This window comes from Panthera tigris, chromosome D2 (assembly GCF_018350195.1).
Source record: "Panthera tigris isolate Pti1 chromosome D2, P.tigris_Pti1_mat1.1, whole genome shotgun sequence".
Lineage (NCBI taxonomy): Eukaryota > Metazoa > Chordata > Mammalia > Carnivora > Felidae > Panthera > Panthera tigris.
The window spans coordinates 40,171,705-40,189,715 of record NC_056670.1 but is presented as its reverse complement, the minus strand read 5'-3'; the positions used below and the strand labels follow the sequence as shown (position 1 = coordinate 40,189,715).

Genomic DNA, 18,011 nt, shown 5'->3' with positions numbered 1-18,011 from the left:
CATCTATTAATCTGCATAGCTTAATAGAATTGGAACTTTATATAATTTTCTATCCAAAGTTTTAGACAATTTATACTAAACACTTTACAGTATATTTTAAATTATTAAAAATACAATTTAATAGTTTTGTGAATCTATCACATGGCCAAAGTAAAATTTACTTTATTTATAATTTATTTCATTTTAACCTAAACCATATAAATTTACATTCACTTGCCAAATATTTGGCTACAGAATTTAAGGCTTTTCACTAAATTTCTGTTACCTTTCTTATGAAAAACCACACCCAACTTACACACTGCAATGTTTCCATTTGAGTTTATTTATTATGGAATGAGAACATAAAGCCACATGTGAAACAATCCAAGTGCAGATTTCTCATGGATATGTAAGTATATGCTACCTTAAAAAAAATTTTTTTTTTTTCAACATTTATTTATTTTTGGGACAGAGAGAGACAGAGCATGAACGGGGGAGGGGCAGAGAGAGAGAGGGAGACACAGAATCGGAAACAGGCTCCAGGCTCTGAGCCATCAGCCCAGAGCCTGACGCGGGGCTCGAACTCACGGACTGCGAGATCGTGACCTGGCTGAAGTCGGACGCCCAACCGACTGCGCCACCCAGGCGCCCCAGTATATGCTACCTTAAACTTGCCCACAACTTCTCCAACAAGCATTGTTTTTAAAGTGACTTATCTTTAAGGAGTATATCCAAAGTAAACAACTTAGTTCTCACAGAAACCACAATTAATTCATGGGTTTGCATCCTGTTGGAATACATTACCTCATTACAGTAACAAGAACAAGCATAAATAGATTTAGATACAACTACGACTTGGTAAACACACCTCTCATTTGGTGAAGGCTGACACCCAATGAACTGGGGCTGTTCAACATGAAAGGCGCATTGGTGAGTTTTTCAATCCAGAAATAGAATCCCATACAGAAAAGTCAGTTAAATAGAATTCAGTCAAGATAGTGTATAATATAAACATTTCTGCACTCCATTTTTACTTTTTCATTCCTGGAGTCTAGATGTTGCCATCATGCCAAAAAATCTTTTGTTTATCAATTTGGAAAAGCAATCTCACTTCCCCTCTTCTTGATGAGTACAGCTGTCATTCTCAGTCTACATGATTCATTCATAGTCTGATGGGGATTTTGACAAGGCAGGTTCCCTCACATTACAGTATTCCTATCCTTCAGCATGACTATTCAAAAACTGTAATAAACCAATCTTGGGATTTGACCAATTCCTGTTTTCTTTTCGTAAGTTTGCAGAAATAGAAATCCCAATCATCTTTCACTTTAACCAACAGAATGGTTCTTTTCCTTAGAGATCCTTGCTAGACAGAAATGTCAAAGAAGTAAGCAGTGACTGGAGTCCAGCATGGGGTGTTCCTCGCAGACTATCAGAGTCTCACCAATGTTACTCTTCTTTGGAGTACTGGCTAAAAAGTCAAGGGTGGGTACCCTGGAGTATAGTTCCAAGAGGGAATACAGATGCTCTGCAGGAGACACTACATGGTACAACACCCGATATTTATCTGTTAGGGTTGGTAGTTCAGTCTGTAGGACCGCAAGGCTATGAATCCAAATGTTCCCTGATACATTTCCATTGGTCAGTCTCAGCATATGATGCAGTAACTACCATAATCAAGAGCAAGTTTGGAATGGTCAGAGAAGACTATTTTGGCTGGATATTAGGAAGCAGAGAAATAAAGTCTGTAGCTGTTCTTTATCATTGGTCTACTGAATCACCAACAAGCAGCCACAGGACAAAAGAGAAGATCGAGGAATACAAGTTTAGAGAATACATTCTTTAGCTTTTGTTGAAACATCCCCTAAATTTCTCCTTGGACTGAAAACCAGGACAATTTCTCTGGTTTAAAAGGCTCCCTTTGGGACACCTGGGTGGCTCAGTTGGTTGAGCGTCTGACTTCCACTCAGGTCAGGATCTCACGGTTCATGAGTTGGAGCCCTGCATCCGGCTCTCTGCTGTCAGCTCAGAGCCCGCTTCAGATCCTCTGTCCCTCTCTCTGCCCCCTCCCCATTCATGCTCTCTCTCAAAGATGAATAAACATTAAAAAAAAAAAAAAAAAGGTTCCCCTTTACTACAGCAAAAAAAAAAAAAAAAAAAAAGATATAGAGCAAATATGTCATTTGTGGAGTTTACGAAGCCAAATGCCACTGTCCCTGAGCTAAGGGCTTGAAAGAAGCCATGTACACAGACATGGATACATTCTTACTAATGGATTAGGATTTGGGGTAGGGAGAGATTACCTGTAAAAGAGTATCATTCGGTCTTCCTGATCCTTCAAACTATGCCACTTAGCAGGTCCTTCGCAAATTAACAGAACCACTCCAGGCCAGGTTCAAGTACCTGCATGAGTGAGATAATCATACCTAGGCCACTGGCCGAGATGATTGTCTTTGTGTCCTTGATTCAATCAATAAATAAGACAATAAATAGGGCAATAAATAAATATGTAAAGTGCTTGCTCTCCTGGCACACAGTAAAATTCCACAAATAGCAACTCTCATTGTTATTTGCTGAATTCTCAAGCCCATTCCAAGACTGAGCTTCTGTGAAGAATTCTTCTGCACTTCTACAAGCAAAAATCATGACTCGGAAACCAACAGAGCCTGATCCTAAAACGATGATAAGACTGGGATTTTTCTCTTAGTAAAGTTCTAACTCACTGGCAATTCACAGGAAGATCATGACTACGATCACATGTAGTCATGGGATGTGTATCATAAGAGGCAGGCTAATATGTTCAGGAATTCTTATCAAACATTTAGCATAAAAATTCTATTAACTCTGGCTCTAATGTACTCATGCTAAAATAGCTGCACACATTCAGATGATCTTATTTATTTTCCTAATGCTCTTTTAGCCTACATTGTATCCATGATACGCACTATCACTTCTAAGAAGAGAAAATCTTATCACTGGAAGCTGCTAAACTTCTATTATTAAACTTAATTCTCAATTCAGTTTGCAGGCTTGTTTCTGACTCGTCTCTTTTTATGCCTGGGAATGGCAAAAGCTATGATTTACTTACACGCACCAACCTGTCTTGAAAAATAAAAGCTTGTAACAAAAAAGTAAACTTTGAAATATAATTGAGGATTACGTTTACAACAAACACAGGACCAGATGTTTTCAAAATGCTAACAGTAAAGTTCCCCAAAGTGCAAAGGTATACATCTAAAAGAGCTCTTTGATGGATCCGAGCAACCTATCAATCCTCTGGGGCTTAATTCACAGTAACTTCTAAGAAAAGAGGGGAACAGAATGCAATGCAGAGATCGCCTGTTTTTACTGAAGTTCTCTCCAAACTCCAAAGACTCAATGACAACAAGACAGTGTGGGAATGGAAACAAAGAGAGGCATAGGGCATTTTTTCTTTCATCAAGAAACCTAAAGATTTCTGTAAATTTCAGGTTTCCAGATAACCCAACAATCTCACTCATATCCCACCCCCCCAAACTTCAGTTCCTCTCTTTGATAAATGCATGTCCAAAATAAGCGTTTAAAAAAAGCACACCAAGCAAAGGGTGAGAAATGGTGGGCTCCAGTTTGTGGAATAGACAAAATTTCCAAGGTGATTTGAGGTAGATTTCCACACCATATTCTACTGTGTATGCCAGGGTATCCGAGAGGAATACAGAAAGATCCAAGGGCATACAAGAACAATAATCTCTCATTGTGATAAAATATCCCTCAAGCTAGGTAGCAAACTAGCTCCGATATCTCAACTGAATTCAACAGCCTGATGTGTTCTTGGAGGAAAATACCCAGTCTATCCACTTACCATTTCTCTGGACATATAAACAGTAGAGCGTTTTGCAGCTTACATACCCTTTTACAAGTGGTATAGGAGGCAGGTAATTATCATGACCCTCATTATCCCAGTAAAGGAAGTTAAGGTTCAGAGAACAATGGTTCTTTGAGGTTGCAGACTTATCACTAGATTTAAGGCTATGGGTTTTGCTTTTGTTTTTGTTTTGTTAATGCAAATCTTTGTCACCGTCACAAAAAGCAGTCACTTTCTTAACCTAGCTCCGCTGAGCCAGCTGACTGTCGCCAGCTGACTCTCACCACCCGTCCAGCAAGATGAACCCTGCTGGGCCCTCCTGTCTGGTTGAAAAGGCCACCAGGGAAGCTCCAAGAAGCACACACACCTCTGTGACCAACTTTTGGGGCAGCCGGGGCAACAAACCTGTTTATGCCAGTTGCTCTTACTGTAATTATGCGATTGACTTAAATTTGTTGGAAGCCACTGACATATGATTGTGGAAATGAAACAGAACTCTAGTTTCTATTGAAACATAGTTGAATGCTTTGTAGAAACTCCAAATGGTGAGTTGTTTACAAAAAAATAAAATAAAATAAAAGTTATTTGAATTGCATGGGCAAGAAGACTAGAAAAGATACCCAGGGCAAGGAAAATAGTATAATGCCCATACACAATCTGGTTCAGATTCCTCCACCAGTGTCTTCAAAGAAGAAAGAGGTAATTAGAGGTACAGTTTATGAAAAAAGAAAAGAAAAGCAAGGAAAAGAAACAGATGCTAAAGCTCAAACTTATCGACACATCTTCAAGAAAAAGCTCTGCCCCTAGATCAACATATGTGAGAAAGCTTTATTTTAACTCTCTGCTTCTTAAACTATTACTTTTCTAGACTTCTTAAATTAACCAATTAACTACCAGCATTGCGGTGCCCCAAACTGATGTTCAATAAATAACATGATGTTATCATGTTCAACTGTACCATTGTTTTGTGGAATCACACAACAAGCGATTCCACATACAAGTCAAAATTTGTATGATTTGTATACCAATTTTTGTATACCAATAAATGGCCATGAGGCTTCAGCCGAGTTTTTGGAATCCTTAAAATTTTTTCTACATTTAAAAAATAAAGCACAAAGGGCGCCTGGGTGGCTCAGTCGGTTGAGCATCTGACTTGGGCTCAGGTATTGATCTCACAGTTTGTGAGTTCAAGCCCTGCACTGGGTTCTGTGATGACACTTCAGAGTCTGTTTGGGATTCTCTCTCCTTCTCTTGCTTTCTCATTCTCTCTGCCCATCCCCCATTCACACTCTCTCAAAATAAACTATAAATAAATAACACACCAAGACAGTTTACTAACTCAACTGCATAAATGAGTAGACTTCTTTTCTTAACTTTCTACATCAACTTAATCTAAGATCATCTTACCTGGAAGGCTGACTTCTATAACAACTTGAAATGACCCAGAGATGTTAAGAATACCAAAGAAAAATTTTAAAGACTACTGTTTATACTATAATCTAAGAAATAAAGGGATTAAAAAAAATCGGAAGTCTGTAAGGAATCTTCAAAAGAGCCATTATTCAACAGGAATAAGAGAAGTCCTAATGAAACAGTGGCAAAGATGGAAAATCAAAGAATCTATCCTAAAACTTCCATTAATAATTACACAAATACAAAAGACCTACTTTGGTAGGTTTTCATCCAGATATAACAAGACTTTAAACAAGGGTATTCCCTGGCCCTTTCAATATGTATATGGTTCTGGAGGAAATGCTTTTCTGAGTACAGACAAGAAAAACTTCTGGGATCTCAAAATGTCTCAGTGGTATTTGTCAACCCAGTATGGCTCTGCCTCACCCAACACAAAAGTCTAATGATAAAAACAGACTCAAAGGGAGAAAAATGAATTTCCATTCTATTTACAAGCAATTCAAATGCCTTTTACAGACTTAGATTTATGGCTCTTCCCTTGTTCTTATATATTTCAGGGCCAACTTTCATGTTCCATTTTCAACATCCCAGATAGAATATCAAGATATCCTTGGCACTGGATACCAGAGGCTATGAGGAAAGAATTTCTACAAAAGAAGCAAGTTGAAAATCTGCCTCCTTCTCATTGTGGTGTGGAGAGGAGGAAGAGCTGGGGGAAGTATTCCCAAGGGAAGAGAGGTCCTGTTCATCTGCACGCCGGACCTCCCAGGATGGCACTGTGTTCACACTCTGCCCCAGTACTCTTGCTTCTGGCCCAGCTTGGATTTAGAAAGTTGGCTTCTTTAGTAACAGAGAGAAGTCCCCACAAACCAGCTTCTATCGTTTATCTGCTGAGGTTTTTCCCTTTCCGATGAGTTTGTGGTTCAACACCGTGTTCAAAAAAGGCTATCCAGGAAACAGAGCACAAATACAAAAGGTGGCTGGATTCACCCATCAACCCTGCAAAAGGTACTTTCAATTAGTAACAGCATTCCCAACCCCTTATCTCAGTCATGGGGAACTGAGAGGAAGGCTTAAACCACCCTAAGACCAAACTAAAAATGGCTCTAGAAAGAGCTTTGCCAGTTCTATGCCCACACCTGCCCCTGCCCTGTGTTTCTTGTGTGTGTGAGGATGATGAAGCACAACATAAGTTGTCCAAAGGGCAAAACATACAGTGTAACTGATTAAAGCAGAAAAGTCTCATAATCTTATATTAAGGCCAACGAAATCAAAGCATACTCAGGTTGCAGCACGTGCTCCTAAAAAAGTTCTCAATTGGATTTCATAAGAAATACTGACCTCGAGCTCCTAATCCTCTCACAATGGCTACTGCACATGACTGGGGCCCACACCTGCTCTGTTGGAGTTCCTCTGAAGGATTCAATTCATGTGTACAAAAGACAATACGTAGGAGTAACTTCATTTAAACAAATTATGCCTAAGGCTGCTATAAAACAACTAAGAGTACTCTTACTGAAAGACTAAATGTTTCTAAAAGAACAGACAGGAAGATACTCTGTTATCAATGGCAGTCTTCAAAATTACAACAGGTATGATTAGGTAAAGTTTTACTTAAATAGACTTGGTTATATTAAAATTACCCACAAAGCATGTTGACACATCAAGGATACATTTTACATTTATCTCTTCACTAACTACACTATTTGAGATTCGTGATCTTACTTACTGTAAATACTATACACCTTCCAAACAGGACCCAAAAACTACCCAATTAAAAGTGGTTCTTTGTATTTGAATTTAGCCAATGACTCTGGACTTTTAACTGTGAAAACAGTGCTTCCTGCTGAGTAAAATAACAATCCAGACTTGTATTGACAACATTCTACATATAAGTTTCAAGTCTAAAAATAGAATTCAATGTGCTGTTAAAAAGCTGTTTGTACACTAGTCAAAATCACTGTTCTACTGTCTGTAGTAAATCTCCTTTCAGCTTGAAAAATCTGTGAACTAATCAAAACTTTCAGAGGTAAAATGCTTCAAGGATGTTTTGATGAAATAATCTAGTGGCAACACATTTAAAATATTTGTTTCTAAAACATCTGAACCTAAAGCAAATTCCGGACAACCAACCAGGAACCCAAGTGACCCCAGTAACACTGAACAAAGTTTTGGTCCAGCTCATGGTCTAAAGGTTGGAGGGGAACAAGAGACTAGTCAACTTCAAGCCCTTCCTCTCCCTCTGTGTTTTAAGTTCAATCTTTCTTCATCTTTGATCCTACAGAAAATTAGAGTCTTCTAAACTGAGCCTGCCTCATAACAAAAACAGCTTTTGTTTTGCCTACTACCCATCAGCAAATGTGTTGATTCTAAAGTGAACCAGGCTTTTTTCCTCCAAAGATCTGTGTTGCCTTTACAGACAGAATCCTACTGAGTGACCTAACAGGAACACAGAGACATTCATTCTGTAAGCCCTGAGATGTTCAATTCAAGAGCAAGGACCCTGGCCATTAAAGAATTTGTGACTTAGTCTTGAAAAACCAGAGCCCTGTCCTTAGCTGTCCTCAGGTGCTACAACACAATTCATGACTTTCACTAAAACAAGAGGAAAAAGCAGGGAGGGAGGGAGGGAGGGAGGGAGGGAGGGAGGGAGGGAGGGAGGGAGGGAGGGAAGGAAGGAAGGAAGGAAGGAAGGAAGGAAGGAAGGAAGGAAAAAAACCCCAAAAATCTACTGAAGTCTAAAGGCAGGAAAGTAGGAAAAAGGGGAATTTCTCTCCTGGGAACTTTAGTAACATAATCAAAACAAATGAAAAATAAAATGCAAGATATTCAGGCCATTCTTCAGCCCACAGTAGCAGTGCTAATAATCCCTCAAAAAATCCTTATATCCTTTTGTTAATCATCTTATAATCTTGGGCCAAAAATAAAAAAAAAAATAAACTGTCCTTTTCTTTAAATTACCATAAAAACCTATCTAGTTAAATCATCCTTAACAGAAACAACATAATCTTTCTTTCATTAAAATTTCCCTTGTTGATATATGCAAACCAGGTCAGTTTCTATTGGATTTGCATACTTGTGTTTTATCCCTTAATTCAACTCCTTACTGAAGGTTTAAAAAGAGCCAAGAGCTGGACCTCAAATACACATAAAACAAACACTGCTTATATGTCTAAGCGAACACTGACACCATTTACAGATTCTCCACCCCCTCCCTTTTCCTTGGGGCTGAGAGCCTTGTCAATAATCATTACTTATTAAACAGGCTGCCATTCCCTTCTACAAAATGTAGAAAAGGAGCATGGAGGGGTAGAAATAATTACCTTGGCCTTTTCTTTAAAGACCTCCGGAATGGGATGCAAGGAAATCAATTGAGGAAGAACATGAAATACCCCCCCCCCAGGTGCAAGACTCCCCCCTCCACCGGCACACCACATACACACACACATCCAGTTGGGAAGTACACCCACACTCCATTATCCGTACCAACTGCACCGAAAGATAAAAATCCGAGGTCTTCCGGATAGACACGTATATATTTTCAAACCACTGAGTATGTTCACACATACACTTGCACATCCTTTATGCTCCACAAAACTCAAACTAGATTTCCTGAGAGAAGCCTCTAAGCACCTCCTTGGAAAACATGCTCTCAAAAATGACTGCTTCAGCCAAAGGAGAGGGAAGCAGCAGGTTACCGGTTTGACTGCCATTCTGGTTTGTGGCAGATCCCCTCCTTCCCCTCTTCTCCCTGACTCCCAATTTATCTTTAGCTTATTTTTTCCCCCAGAGTAGGGATATTAAGGAATTTTTCTCTTGGACCTTATCCACAAACACACTAAATCCTTTCTGTAAAAGTTTCAAGTGTTAAATAACACCCAGGGTGAGAGCACAGTTCAGGAAAATGAACTTCCAGATGACTGAAAGCATCCCAGGTATTTCTACTGAAGAGAAAATGATAAGCCCTCTTCCTTTCCTCTCCAGATGTTATAGCTCAAAACAGAAATATGATGGAAAGAGAGTATAGCCAGGCAGTTTTTGAAGAACGGGCTTGCACAGAACTTGAACTGGCAGGCTGGGGGTTTGTCCTAAATAACCTTCACAGGTTGCAAACTGTTTCCCATATCCTAATCAACAGTCAGATTGAAAAGCTTTCTAAAATTTCCTTAGAATAAGAGCAAGGTGGGGGGTGGGATGGGAGGTCAATTAGTCACACAAAACATTTGAAAAGATACAGAGAAGAGATACACCATCCATACGAATAAATAGAGATCTATCACTCTTGAGGTAAACTGGCCAGTATGGGCAGCAATCGCCCTGTGGTTGAAGATGCCACATTCACAGAGTGACCGGTTTCAAAAGGGCTGGACGTTCTCCCCTGGAGTGCAGAGAACTATCCCATTCCTTATATTTTTCTGGCACAGAGAGAGGGGAGATGAGGTTCACACCCCACCTTTGGGAAACGAACAAAAGCAAATGCTTCACAGCGCTGAAAAAACTCCTCCTCCGTCAGGACCCTAGAGGCTGTAGCTCCGCAGGGCTCCCTTCCCATTTCCCCCTACTTAACTCACTCTGGGAGGCCAAAGAATCAATCTCTACACCTTGCAATGGCCATGGGCAGAGTGGGATCGGTTTAGCCCTCCGCCATGGATCGCCTCCTTTCCCTACCTCCCCCAATGGCTTCTAATTAACCCTTCCTGGTCCCTGCCCGGGTCAGGGCGGCTAGTAGTCCTACAGGTTCGTTCTATCGACATTTCCATCAAATATCACCCCCCCCCCCCATCCACACACACACACCCACCCACATGGACACAACTTCCCTTTGTGGTTTAGCGTCGGTCAATTTGCATGTGCTTTTCTTTCTCGCCTTCCTACGGGCAGGGAAAGGGCTCAGTGCTTTTGGGAAGGCCCACCCTCCCGCCCCAGCTCTCAATAGGAGCCGGATCCGGGAGCTCACCAGCAGGTCTGCAGTGAGCACAGATCGCCCTCGCGTTAACCCTTTGAAGAGATCTGTTCTCATCTGGGACCCGCTGAAGTAGGCCGGGTGGAGCTTGACAACCTCCCTTCGCTTCCTAGCGCGCCCCCCCCCACCCCCACCCCCAACACTGACCCTGAACAGACCTACACCTTTCTCCTCCCTTGTGGCCAGTTTTAACTATCTCATTCACTGCTCCAAACCTGAAATAGGATGAAGGGTGGAGGATGCTAGAAGACAGGCGGCGGGGAGCAAAGACAGCAGGAGGGCAAAACGGAAACTCAGTAGTAAATCAGAGTTCAGACCAGGTGTACACTTACGAAATTTGGGGCTGGTGCTCGTTTCTGGCGCGGTGGTGGCAGAGGAGGAGGAAGACGAGGAGGAGGAGGAGGAGGAGGGGGTGGCCGCATCCTGAAAGGGAGACAGGGTCCAGGACGGAGTGGAATCATGAAGGTAGGAGGAGGTAGCGTATGCCGCAGTGGGCCAGGAGGGCATTGCCTGGGTACTGGGGGTTCCTGGCACCGGGGGTCGGGAGCCCGGCGTGCTGCTACTGAAGAAGGGGGCCGTAGTGGACAGGACCGTCGGGGGGGCCGCAGTGTTTCGTGCGGTGGTGGAGCGCGGGCTGGCCCGGATGGGCACCCGGTGTCCGGGAAAGCGAGTGGGCGCCCGCGTGATGGTCGTCAGGCGGGTGCTAATCCGGTTGGGCGTCCTGGAAGAGGCGGCGCCGCCGGCGGAGGGGGTGGCGGGGGACGCAGTGGAAGTGGTCGTGGTGGTGGTCTCCATGGCCTTGGGGAACGAGCTGGGCTTGGAGAGGAAGAAGGGGTCCTGGCCCATCCCCTTGGAGTCCACCAGGTCGGTGGGCACGTATTCCTTGACGGAGCCCACCACGATCCATTTGAGGAGCATGAGGCTGAGCCCCAGGCCGATGAAGCCGATGAACAGAGGCACCACGCACAGCCACGTCTGCTGCCGGTTCCACACGATGCAGTCGCTACAGCGTAACTCCCGGGGGGGCTCGGCCGCCCCTTCGCCGCCGCCGTCCGGGCCCCCGCCCGCCGCTGCCGCCGCCGCAGCCGCCGCGGTGCCCTCCTCGGCCGAGGCGGCGGCTGCCGAAGCGGCTCCAGGTGGCGAGGCAGCGGCCGCACCTTCACTCATCCTAGGAGCCGGTCTTCACCTTCGCCCCCCCGAGGGCCGCGCCAGAGGCATGGGGCCGCGCGGGCCGGGCGCGGGCGCGGGCTCCGGCGGCGGCGGCGGCGGCGGCGGCGGGCTCGGGCGCAGGCAGCGGCCGCGGCGGCCGCATGCAAATCGGCTCCCTGCCCCCACGCCCCTCCCCCCGAGAGGCGGGCGGCGGGCGGGGAGGAGAGGAGCGGGGGAGGGGACGCGGGCCGGGGAGGGGGCGGCGAGGAGCGCGGAAGAGGGGCGAGACGGGCCCCCGGCGCCGCCGGCCGGTCAGGGAGCGGCTGGGCGCCTCTGCAGTCCGCCAAGCGGCCTCCTGCGCGCCGGGGCCCCGCGCCTGCTGTTGCTGTTGCTGTTGCTGCTGCCGCCGCTGCTGCTGCTGCTGCTGCTGCTGCTGCTACTGCCGCCGCCGCCGCCGCCGCCGCCGCTGCTGCTGCTGCTGCTGCCGCCGCTGCCCGCCGCCTGCCTGCGCCCCAGCCGCGCCGGCATCCTCGGGGCGCCGCGCCCGGCCCGCTCCCCGGGGCGCCCGCCCGCGCCGCCGCTGGGCCTCGGCCGCCTTCAGGGGCCGAGCCGACCGGCCGCGGGATGCCAGGCGCCGGAAAGCCGCATTCCGACACAGGGGGCCGTCCTGGCCGCCGCCGCCGCCGCCGCCGCTCGCCCGGCCCGGCGCGCCGAGTTTCTCGGCGGCTGCTCCGCGAGCCCGGGCGGCAAGGTGCACCTGTTCTTCAGCCGGCCCGCAGCCAACCCTCGGCCAGCACTCTCTGGGAGAGACCAATCCGAGCGCAGCGCGGAGGGCGAGCGGCCGGGCTCGCCTCGCTCCCGCCGCCGCCCGCGGCTCCGCGCCGCCGCCCGAGAGTCAAACTCCAGCGAGCTGCGCCGTCGCCGCCGCGAGCCCGGGGCCTGGGGCGTTCGGGGCGTCCGCGGCGGGTGCTGTCGGACCCGCCGCAGAGGGAGACCCGCGCGCGAGCCGCAGAGGATTCGAAATCGGTCCCCGGCGCCGCTGCCGGGTCACGCTTGCGGAGGTGAAGCCGGAGACCGCGTCGGGGATCCCGGACGACGCGGACCTCCGGCCGGAGGTGGCTCCAGGCGAGCTCTGGCAGCCGGGCGGGTGCGGTGTGCGCCGAGCCGCCGCGGACGGGCTGGGCTTCAGGCAGAGTGGCGCCTCCCACCAACACCTAATGGTGGTTTCTTAATGTGCACGAGAGAAATAAATGATCCTAGCAACCCCCCACTTGGAAGTGTGTGGCAAAAGCACCTCCCGACCGATCGTGAGCCCGTCTCCGGAACGGATCCGATGGGGTCAGACTGACGCTGTGGGGCGAGGGAGCTGGGCCCGAGCGCGTGGGAGGTTGTCTGCACTCCCCAGCCTGATGGCGGGTGCTGCTGGATGGAGAGCCACCTTTCCTCCGAGTTCGTCTGAGAGATGCTGGTGAAGCAGACGACCTTTGCGCGGTTAGACCTGGCAGATGTCTCCAAGCCGATTTAAGACAACTTACCGTAGAAAACAAAGTATTGTCTTTAAATGTAGCCGAAAGCACACGTACACACGTCACATGGCAACTGACTGTGAGAGGTAAAATTTAGAAGGATTTGGGTCGATACCCAAAATTGTGTTGCGGGTTCCTTACCTTGGGTGGCGAGGCGCCTGTGTACCTGTATCTCAGGTACAGTGTGGGACCTGCCTGGGGAAACCGGGGGACTGGGAGGGAAAGAAAGGAAGGGATAGAGAGCCAGCCTCAGCGTGCTTTATGCTGATGATGCAAAACCTTGCTTGTCAACGCTCCCCGGATTTCCTGGTCTAAAGTGGAAACTGGAAAGATGTTTTTATTTACTAGCTCCGAGAATGAGAAGTTGAGGATGGCAGGCTCCTGATACACCTCCCCAGCTGTGTAGGATTGGCGCCGATGCTGGAACCAGCGTTCTCGTGTACCGATACAGCCTCCACAAAGATGAAGTTTTCAAGGTATCCATTTTATTCGCAGGTGGAGAGCCGAACAGTACACGGAAAAGACTGCAGAGAGCAGAGGATGCATTGAAACGGGAACCACCCCCCGGGATTTGGTGCCTACCAGGGTATTTTGCACAGACACGGTTAATAAATTATTTTCGATGGCAGTAATGCGGCTGTCACCTCTCTCACTCACAACATTGAGACTTTCCCCATAGGAAAGCTTTTGAGTTTCAGTTTGCTAGAACGTGCCCTAGTCCAGTAGTGCTGAATTATGGTTCCAAAAATTGCAAGTGAAAAAAATATATATCACAACCCTTGAATCTGTATTCCTTCAGCTTTCCAATGCAAGGCACAGTCTTGTTAAGTAAAACACTGACCCAATGTCTACCCTCTGTGGGTGCTGGGCAGTTATTGGCCAGCCTTTCCCATATAGCAAATAAAACTTAGCTTTCACACGAAACGTTGTGAAAGTATAGCAGGTGCTGTTGTCAGCTATATGAGACAGGAAATTACTTTTCCAGAAAACGCTCCTAGCACACTGGCTCCCCCAGCATTCCAGTAACCACTCCCTTCTTTGTGCAGTGTACAAAAAGGGGTGCTGTAATGCTGCAGCTGGATAGATGCTCTCCGGAAACTCACTGCATTCACCCCGTGTTGTCTCGGTGCTCCCTAATGCCTTCTTCAGACGCCTCTACAAATTCCCTCCGCTTCTCATTTCCACTTAGCTTTAACAACTTATTCATGGTTCCCTGTTGAGCTCATTTTCTCCCAGATCCCAAGCCATTGCACTTGACTACCCATTAGCTCTTCTCACAGTGAACATCATCACTGGGAGGAGGGAAGCGGGGAGCCCGGTGCTATGATCGCCTTGTACCTGGGAGTACGTTGTACCAGCCCACTCAAGAAAGTTTGGCAGATGTAGCCCTCCTTAACTTGCAATTTTATTGTGAGGCTTCCTGGTAGCAGGTGGTAAGCCCTGGAACTGGAATTGGGGAGGGGGTGTGTCCACACCTGAGTCAAGGGCAAATAGTGGGCACTCTGCCAATACGCAAGCAGCTAGTCCGTCCTATGGTAAGGAGGAGTCCTGTTCCAGTGACTCGCAGTTCCCTGAAGCAGAACAGTGGAGAAAAGAGCTTCACACTCAGACTGAGGACAGGGATTCAAGTCAGACCTCTGGCCCTGAGAAGCAATAAAGTCACTCTGGGCTCCTGTTTTCTCACTTGTGAAATGAAACTCTGATACCTACATTCTATATAATTACATGAAATTGTATAACTAAATGATCTGTTCACCTATGGTGTCCCTCAAGCATCATTTTCAGGGGCGCCTGGGTGGCTCAATCAGCTGAGCAGCCGACTTCAGCTCAGGTCAGGATCTCACAGTTTGTGAGTTCGAGCCCCGTGTCAGGCTCTGTGCTGACAGCTCAGAGCCTGGAGCCTGCTTCAGATTCTGTGTCTCCCTTTCTCTCTGCCCCTCCCCGGCTCACACTCTGTCTCTCACAGTCTTTCTCGCATTCTGCCTCTAATGTTTTTAGTAAACATTAAAAAAAAATTAGAAATAAGAAAGCATCATTTTCAGATACCTTCCTATAGAGAGGGGTGTGGATTTTTCTAATAAATAGGCATGACATACCTCAGCCTCTCCTGAGCTCCATATCTGCCTGAATATAATCACCTTCTGGATGTCTCCTGTGTGATCCCACTAACACATTAAACTCAGGATTGATGACCGTTGCTTAAAGTTTGCCCACAAACCAGCATTTGTGCTGAACTTCGTTTTTCCTTTCAGTGGCACTAAATTACCGAAGCTAGGAGTGTCAGTGCTATCTCTGACTCCTTATCTTTCATACTCCAACTTTAATTAGTTGTCTTCATTCACGGCACATTATCATCATCTTGGGTTCCCTCCACTGTAAAGTCTTTGGGAAAGGCTTATCTTCAGAACCACAAGGCTGGACATGAACTTGGTGGCCAAACACCCCCACTGTGTCATCTCCCAAAATGTCCCAGCCCAACAGTCATCCGGATCTAGCCGTCTTCTCTAGAGAAGACACCACTTACTGACCCAGCCTGCAGAGAGTATACATTATTATAAAAGCCAACAATCTGCCTTCCCATATTTTCACCCTTTGTTCTTAGATCGTTAACTATATAAACCTTTCACTAACTAGGTGGCAGCCATGGAATATGCATGAGAGCAGGGAGCAGATAACAAAAGCTCCCTACGTTCACAGAACTTCTATCTCAGTGGGAGAGACTGACAATAAACAAACAAAATACATGACTCATGTAGTCTCTCAGAAACCACATCCAGGTGGATGTGCCTGTTGACAACATCCTGACTCCAAGGATTTGAGCATTACATCCCGTTATCATAAAACAAACACTAAAATTCATAAATTCTACAGAGCACACAAGACACAAAGTGTAAAGGGGGAGAATGCCAGTTGCTACTCTGTCCTAGTCTAAAAAGATGATTGTATGCACATTCAGAGTTAAGGTATTTAGAAGGTCACCTAACTGCACTCTCACAAATCAGGAAACACTGAATACCAGGGTGTGAAATTCGAAGTGTCGAATGAGGCACTAAGATAAAATAGATGTGAAATTTCAGTGAGAGTTGCCAGAGGACAATGCCAACATTTCAAAACAGGTTAACTAAGAACGGGGGAGATGGTGCAACACGTTGTAGATCAAGGGAGGATTTTTGTGAAGATTTCTTTGGCAGAACCTGTGCTCTGAGTTCAAAGCAAGAGGAGTCTACTGATATGGTGAGAGGAGTCTGCTGGAGGGTTCAGCATGGGGCTCCTCATGTTTGGCCGGGCTTCACTGGATTGGGATAGGCACACAAACCACAGGAATCACAAGTCAAGATGGTGAAAGTGGAGAGTGGCAGCAGAGGGCAGTTTAAGTATCTGCCATGCCAAGAATGCATGAAGCCACCATATGGTGTTGAGTCCAGCTGGAATGTAGAGTGACCATAGAGGAGAAGCAGAAGTAGAAAATGAACTAGAAACTTAGTGTTGAAGGATCTGAGTGTCATAGTGAGATGTTTACCATATATATATATATATATATATATATATATATATATATATATACACACACATATATATGTATATATATGTATGATATACATATACCTTATATATATATATAAATATATATATATATATTTGCACTAAATCCAAACTGTCTGTATTTTGGGGTACCAACATGGAACATTACTCTTGGGCTCAAAGTTGCCATTAATATTTGTCTTATCTAGTTTACGATCCTTCATCAATGTTTGCCCTTTTAGCCCTAGTATTTTTCCCCAAATATTGGTATAGGTGTATTTTTCTTAGACCATTTCACTGTACAACTCTATTCTTTTGAAATTACTTTATTGGATCTAAAATTAGAAGACTGGTAGATGGAAGTTTGCTTTGACAATTCATTGATCAAGCAACAGCCATGGGCAACCTGGGGCCTTGGAAAGATCCAAGAAAATGTCTTCTCAGCCTGTTCAGAAACAAAAGGTGGTGGATTCCTGTTCTCTCTCTTCCCATCTTCGGACTCCAAAAAAGATTTCATTTGGCAGTTCACATGCCTCTCACTACTCCCAGATCAGGTTAAGTTAAGCTGCAAGTGTAGAAGACAAGCAGTGTAGAAAGCCAACTCCCTGAAATGCTTTTTTATAATGGAGGAAGAAAAATCTGTGTCTCAAACTTCATTATCTGTAAGAAACCTAATACAGCTACATTCAGGAAGAGTTGGCTATGAGTTCGTGTTTGTATAAATAATACTTTGGCTTCATCTCACCTGTGCTTTCTAGAAATTTACATTCTGCTTCCTTAGATTTGGGGATGAAATTTTCATAACCTATAGAGAGAGAAAACAATCAGATAATTTTCCACAATTCTCCACTGGTTTACCTCATGTCTGCACTATAGGGACTTTCTCATGAGCTGTTCCACAGACAGACACCTGAGGACAGACAGCCTTGGCACCAAGCCCCTGAGACCTTGGGTCACAATAGCTTGATGTGCTCAGCATGGGCCTAACTTCTTGCTTTATCTGACAGAATATTAAGATGAAAGTATGAATTTAGAGTTATTTTTCCCCCACAATCTCTTCTGAGGATTATTGGTAGTCTATTAAGATTTTTTTTTTAATTTTTATTTATTTTTGAGAGAGAGAGAGAGAGAGAGAGACAGAGAGAGAGGGAGACACAGAATCGGAAGTAGGCTCCAGGCTCTGAGCTGTCAGTACAGAGCCCGACTCAGGGTTCAAACTTGTGAACTGTGAGATCATGACCTGAGCCGAAGTAGGACACTTAACCGACTGAGCCACCCAGGCGCCACCCTGGTTTTTGAGTGTTCCACAATATATCTCTTACTTTCTGTATCAGGTCCCAAAATGAATTCTTGATGTAGATACAGTCATTAGTAAAGGAAAAAGCAGAAATCAAGTCAGACAGACTTGATTTGGACTTTCATCTGTTCGTGCAGCTGAAAAATATCCCCTGTGATGTACCCAGTGTAATGGTTGACAGGCAGGAGGTAGGCAGCTCAAAAATAGTAGCTAGTATTCGTATTTCACAAACATGCAGTTTGCCTCAGTGCAGCATTATCTGAGGAGCCCATCTTTTCCAGCAAGCTTTGCTGAAGATATTTACAGGAGTTTGGCACT

At 45.7% G+C, this 18,011-nt stretch overlaps 1 protein-coding gene across 4 annotated transcripts in view; it reads right to left on the bottom strand.

Moving 5' to 3' along the window:
• NRG3 (neuregulin 3) overlaps positions 1 to 11,366 on the bottom strand; it is a 1,045,385-nt gene extending 1,034,019 nt beyond the window's left edge. For all 4 annotated transcript variants that reach the window (XM_042960817.1, XM_042960818.1, XM_042960819.1 and 1 more), the window contains exon 1: positions 10,532 to 11,366. In XM_042960817.1, coding sequence (XP_042816751.1) covers positions 10,532 to 11,366 — 835 coding nt within the window. The remainder of the gene's footprint in view (positions 1 to 10,531) is intronic.
• Between the last annotated feature and the right edge of the window lie 6,645 nt (positions 11,367 to 18,011).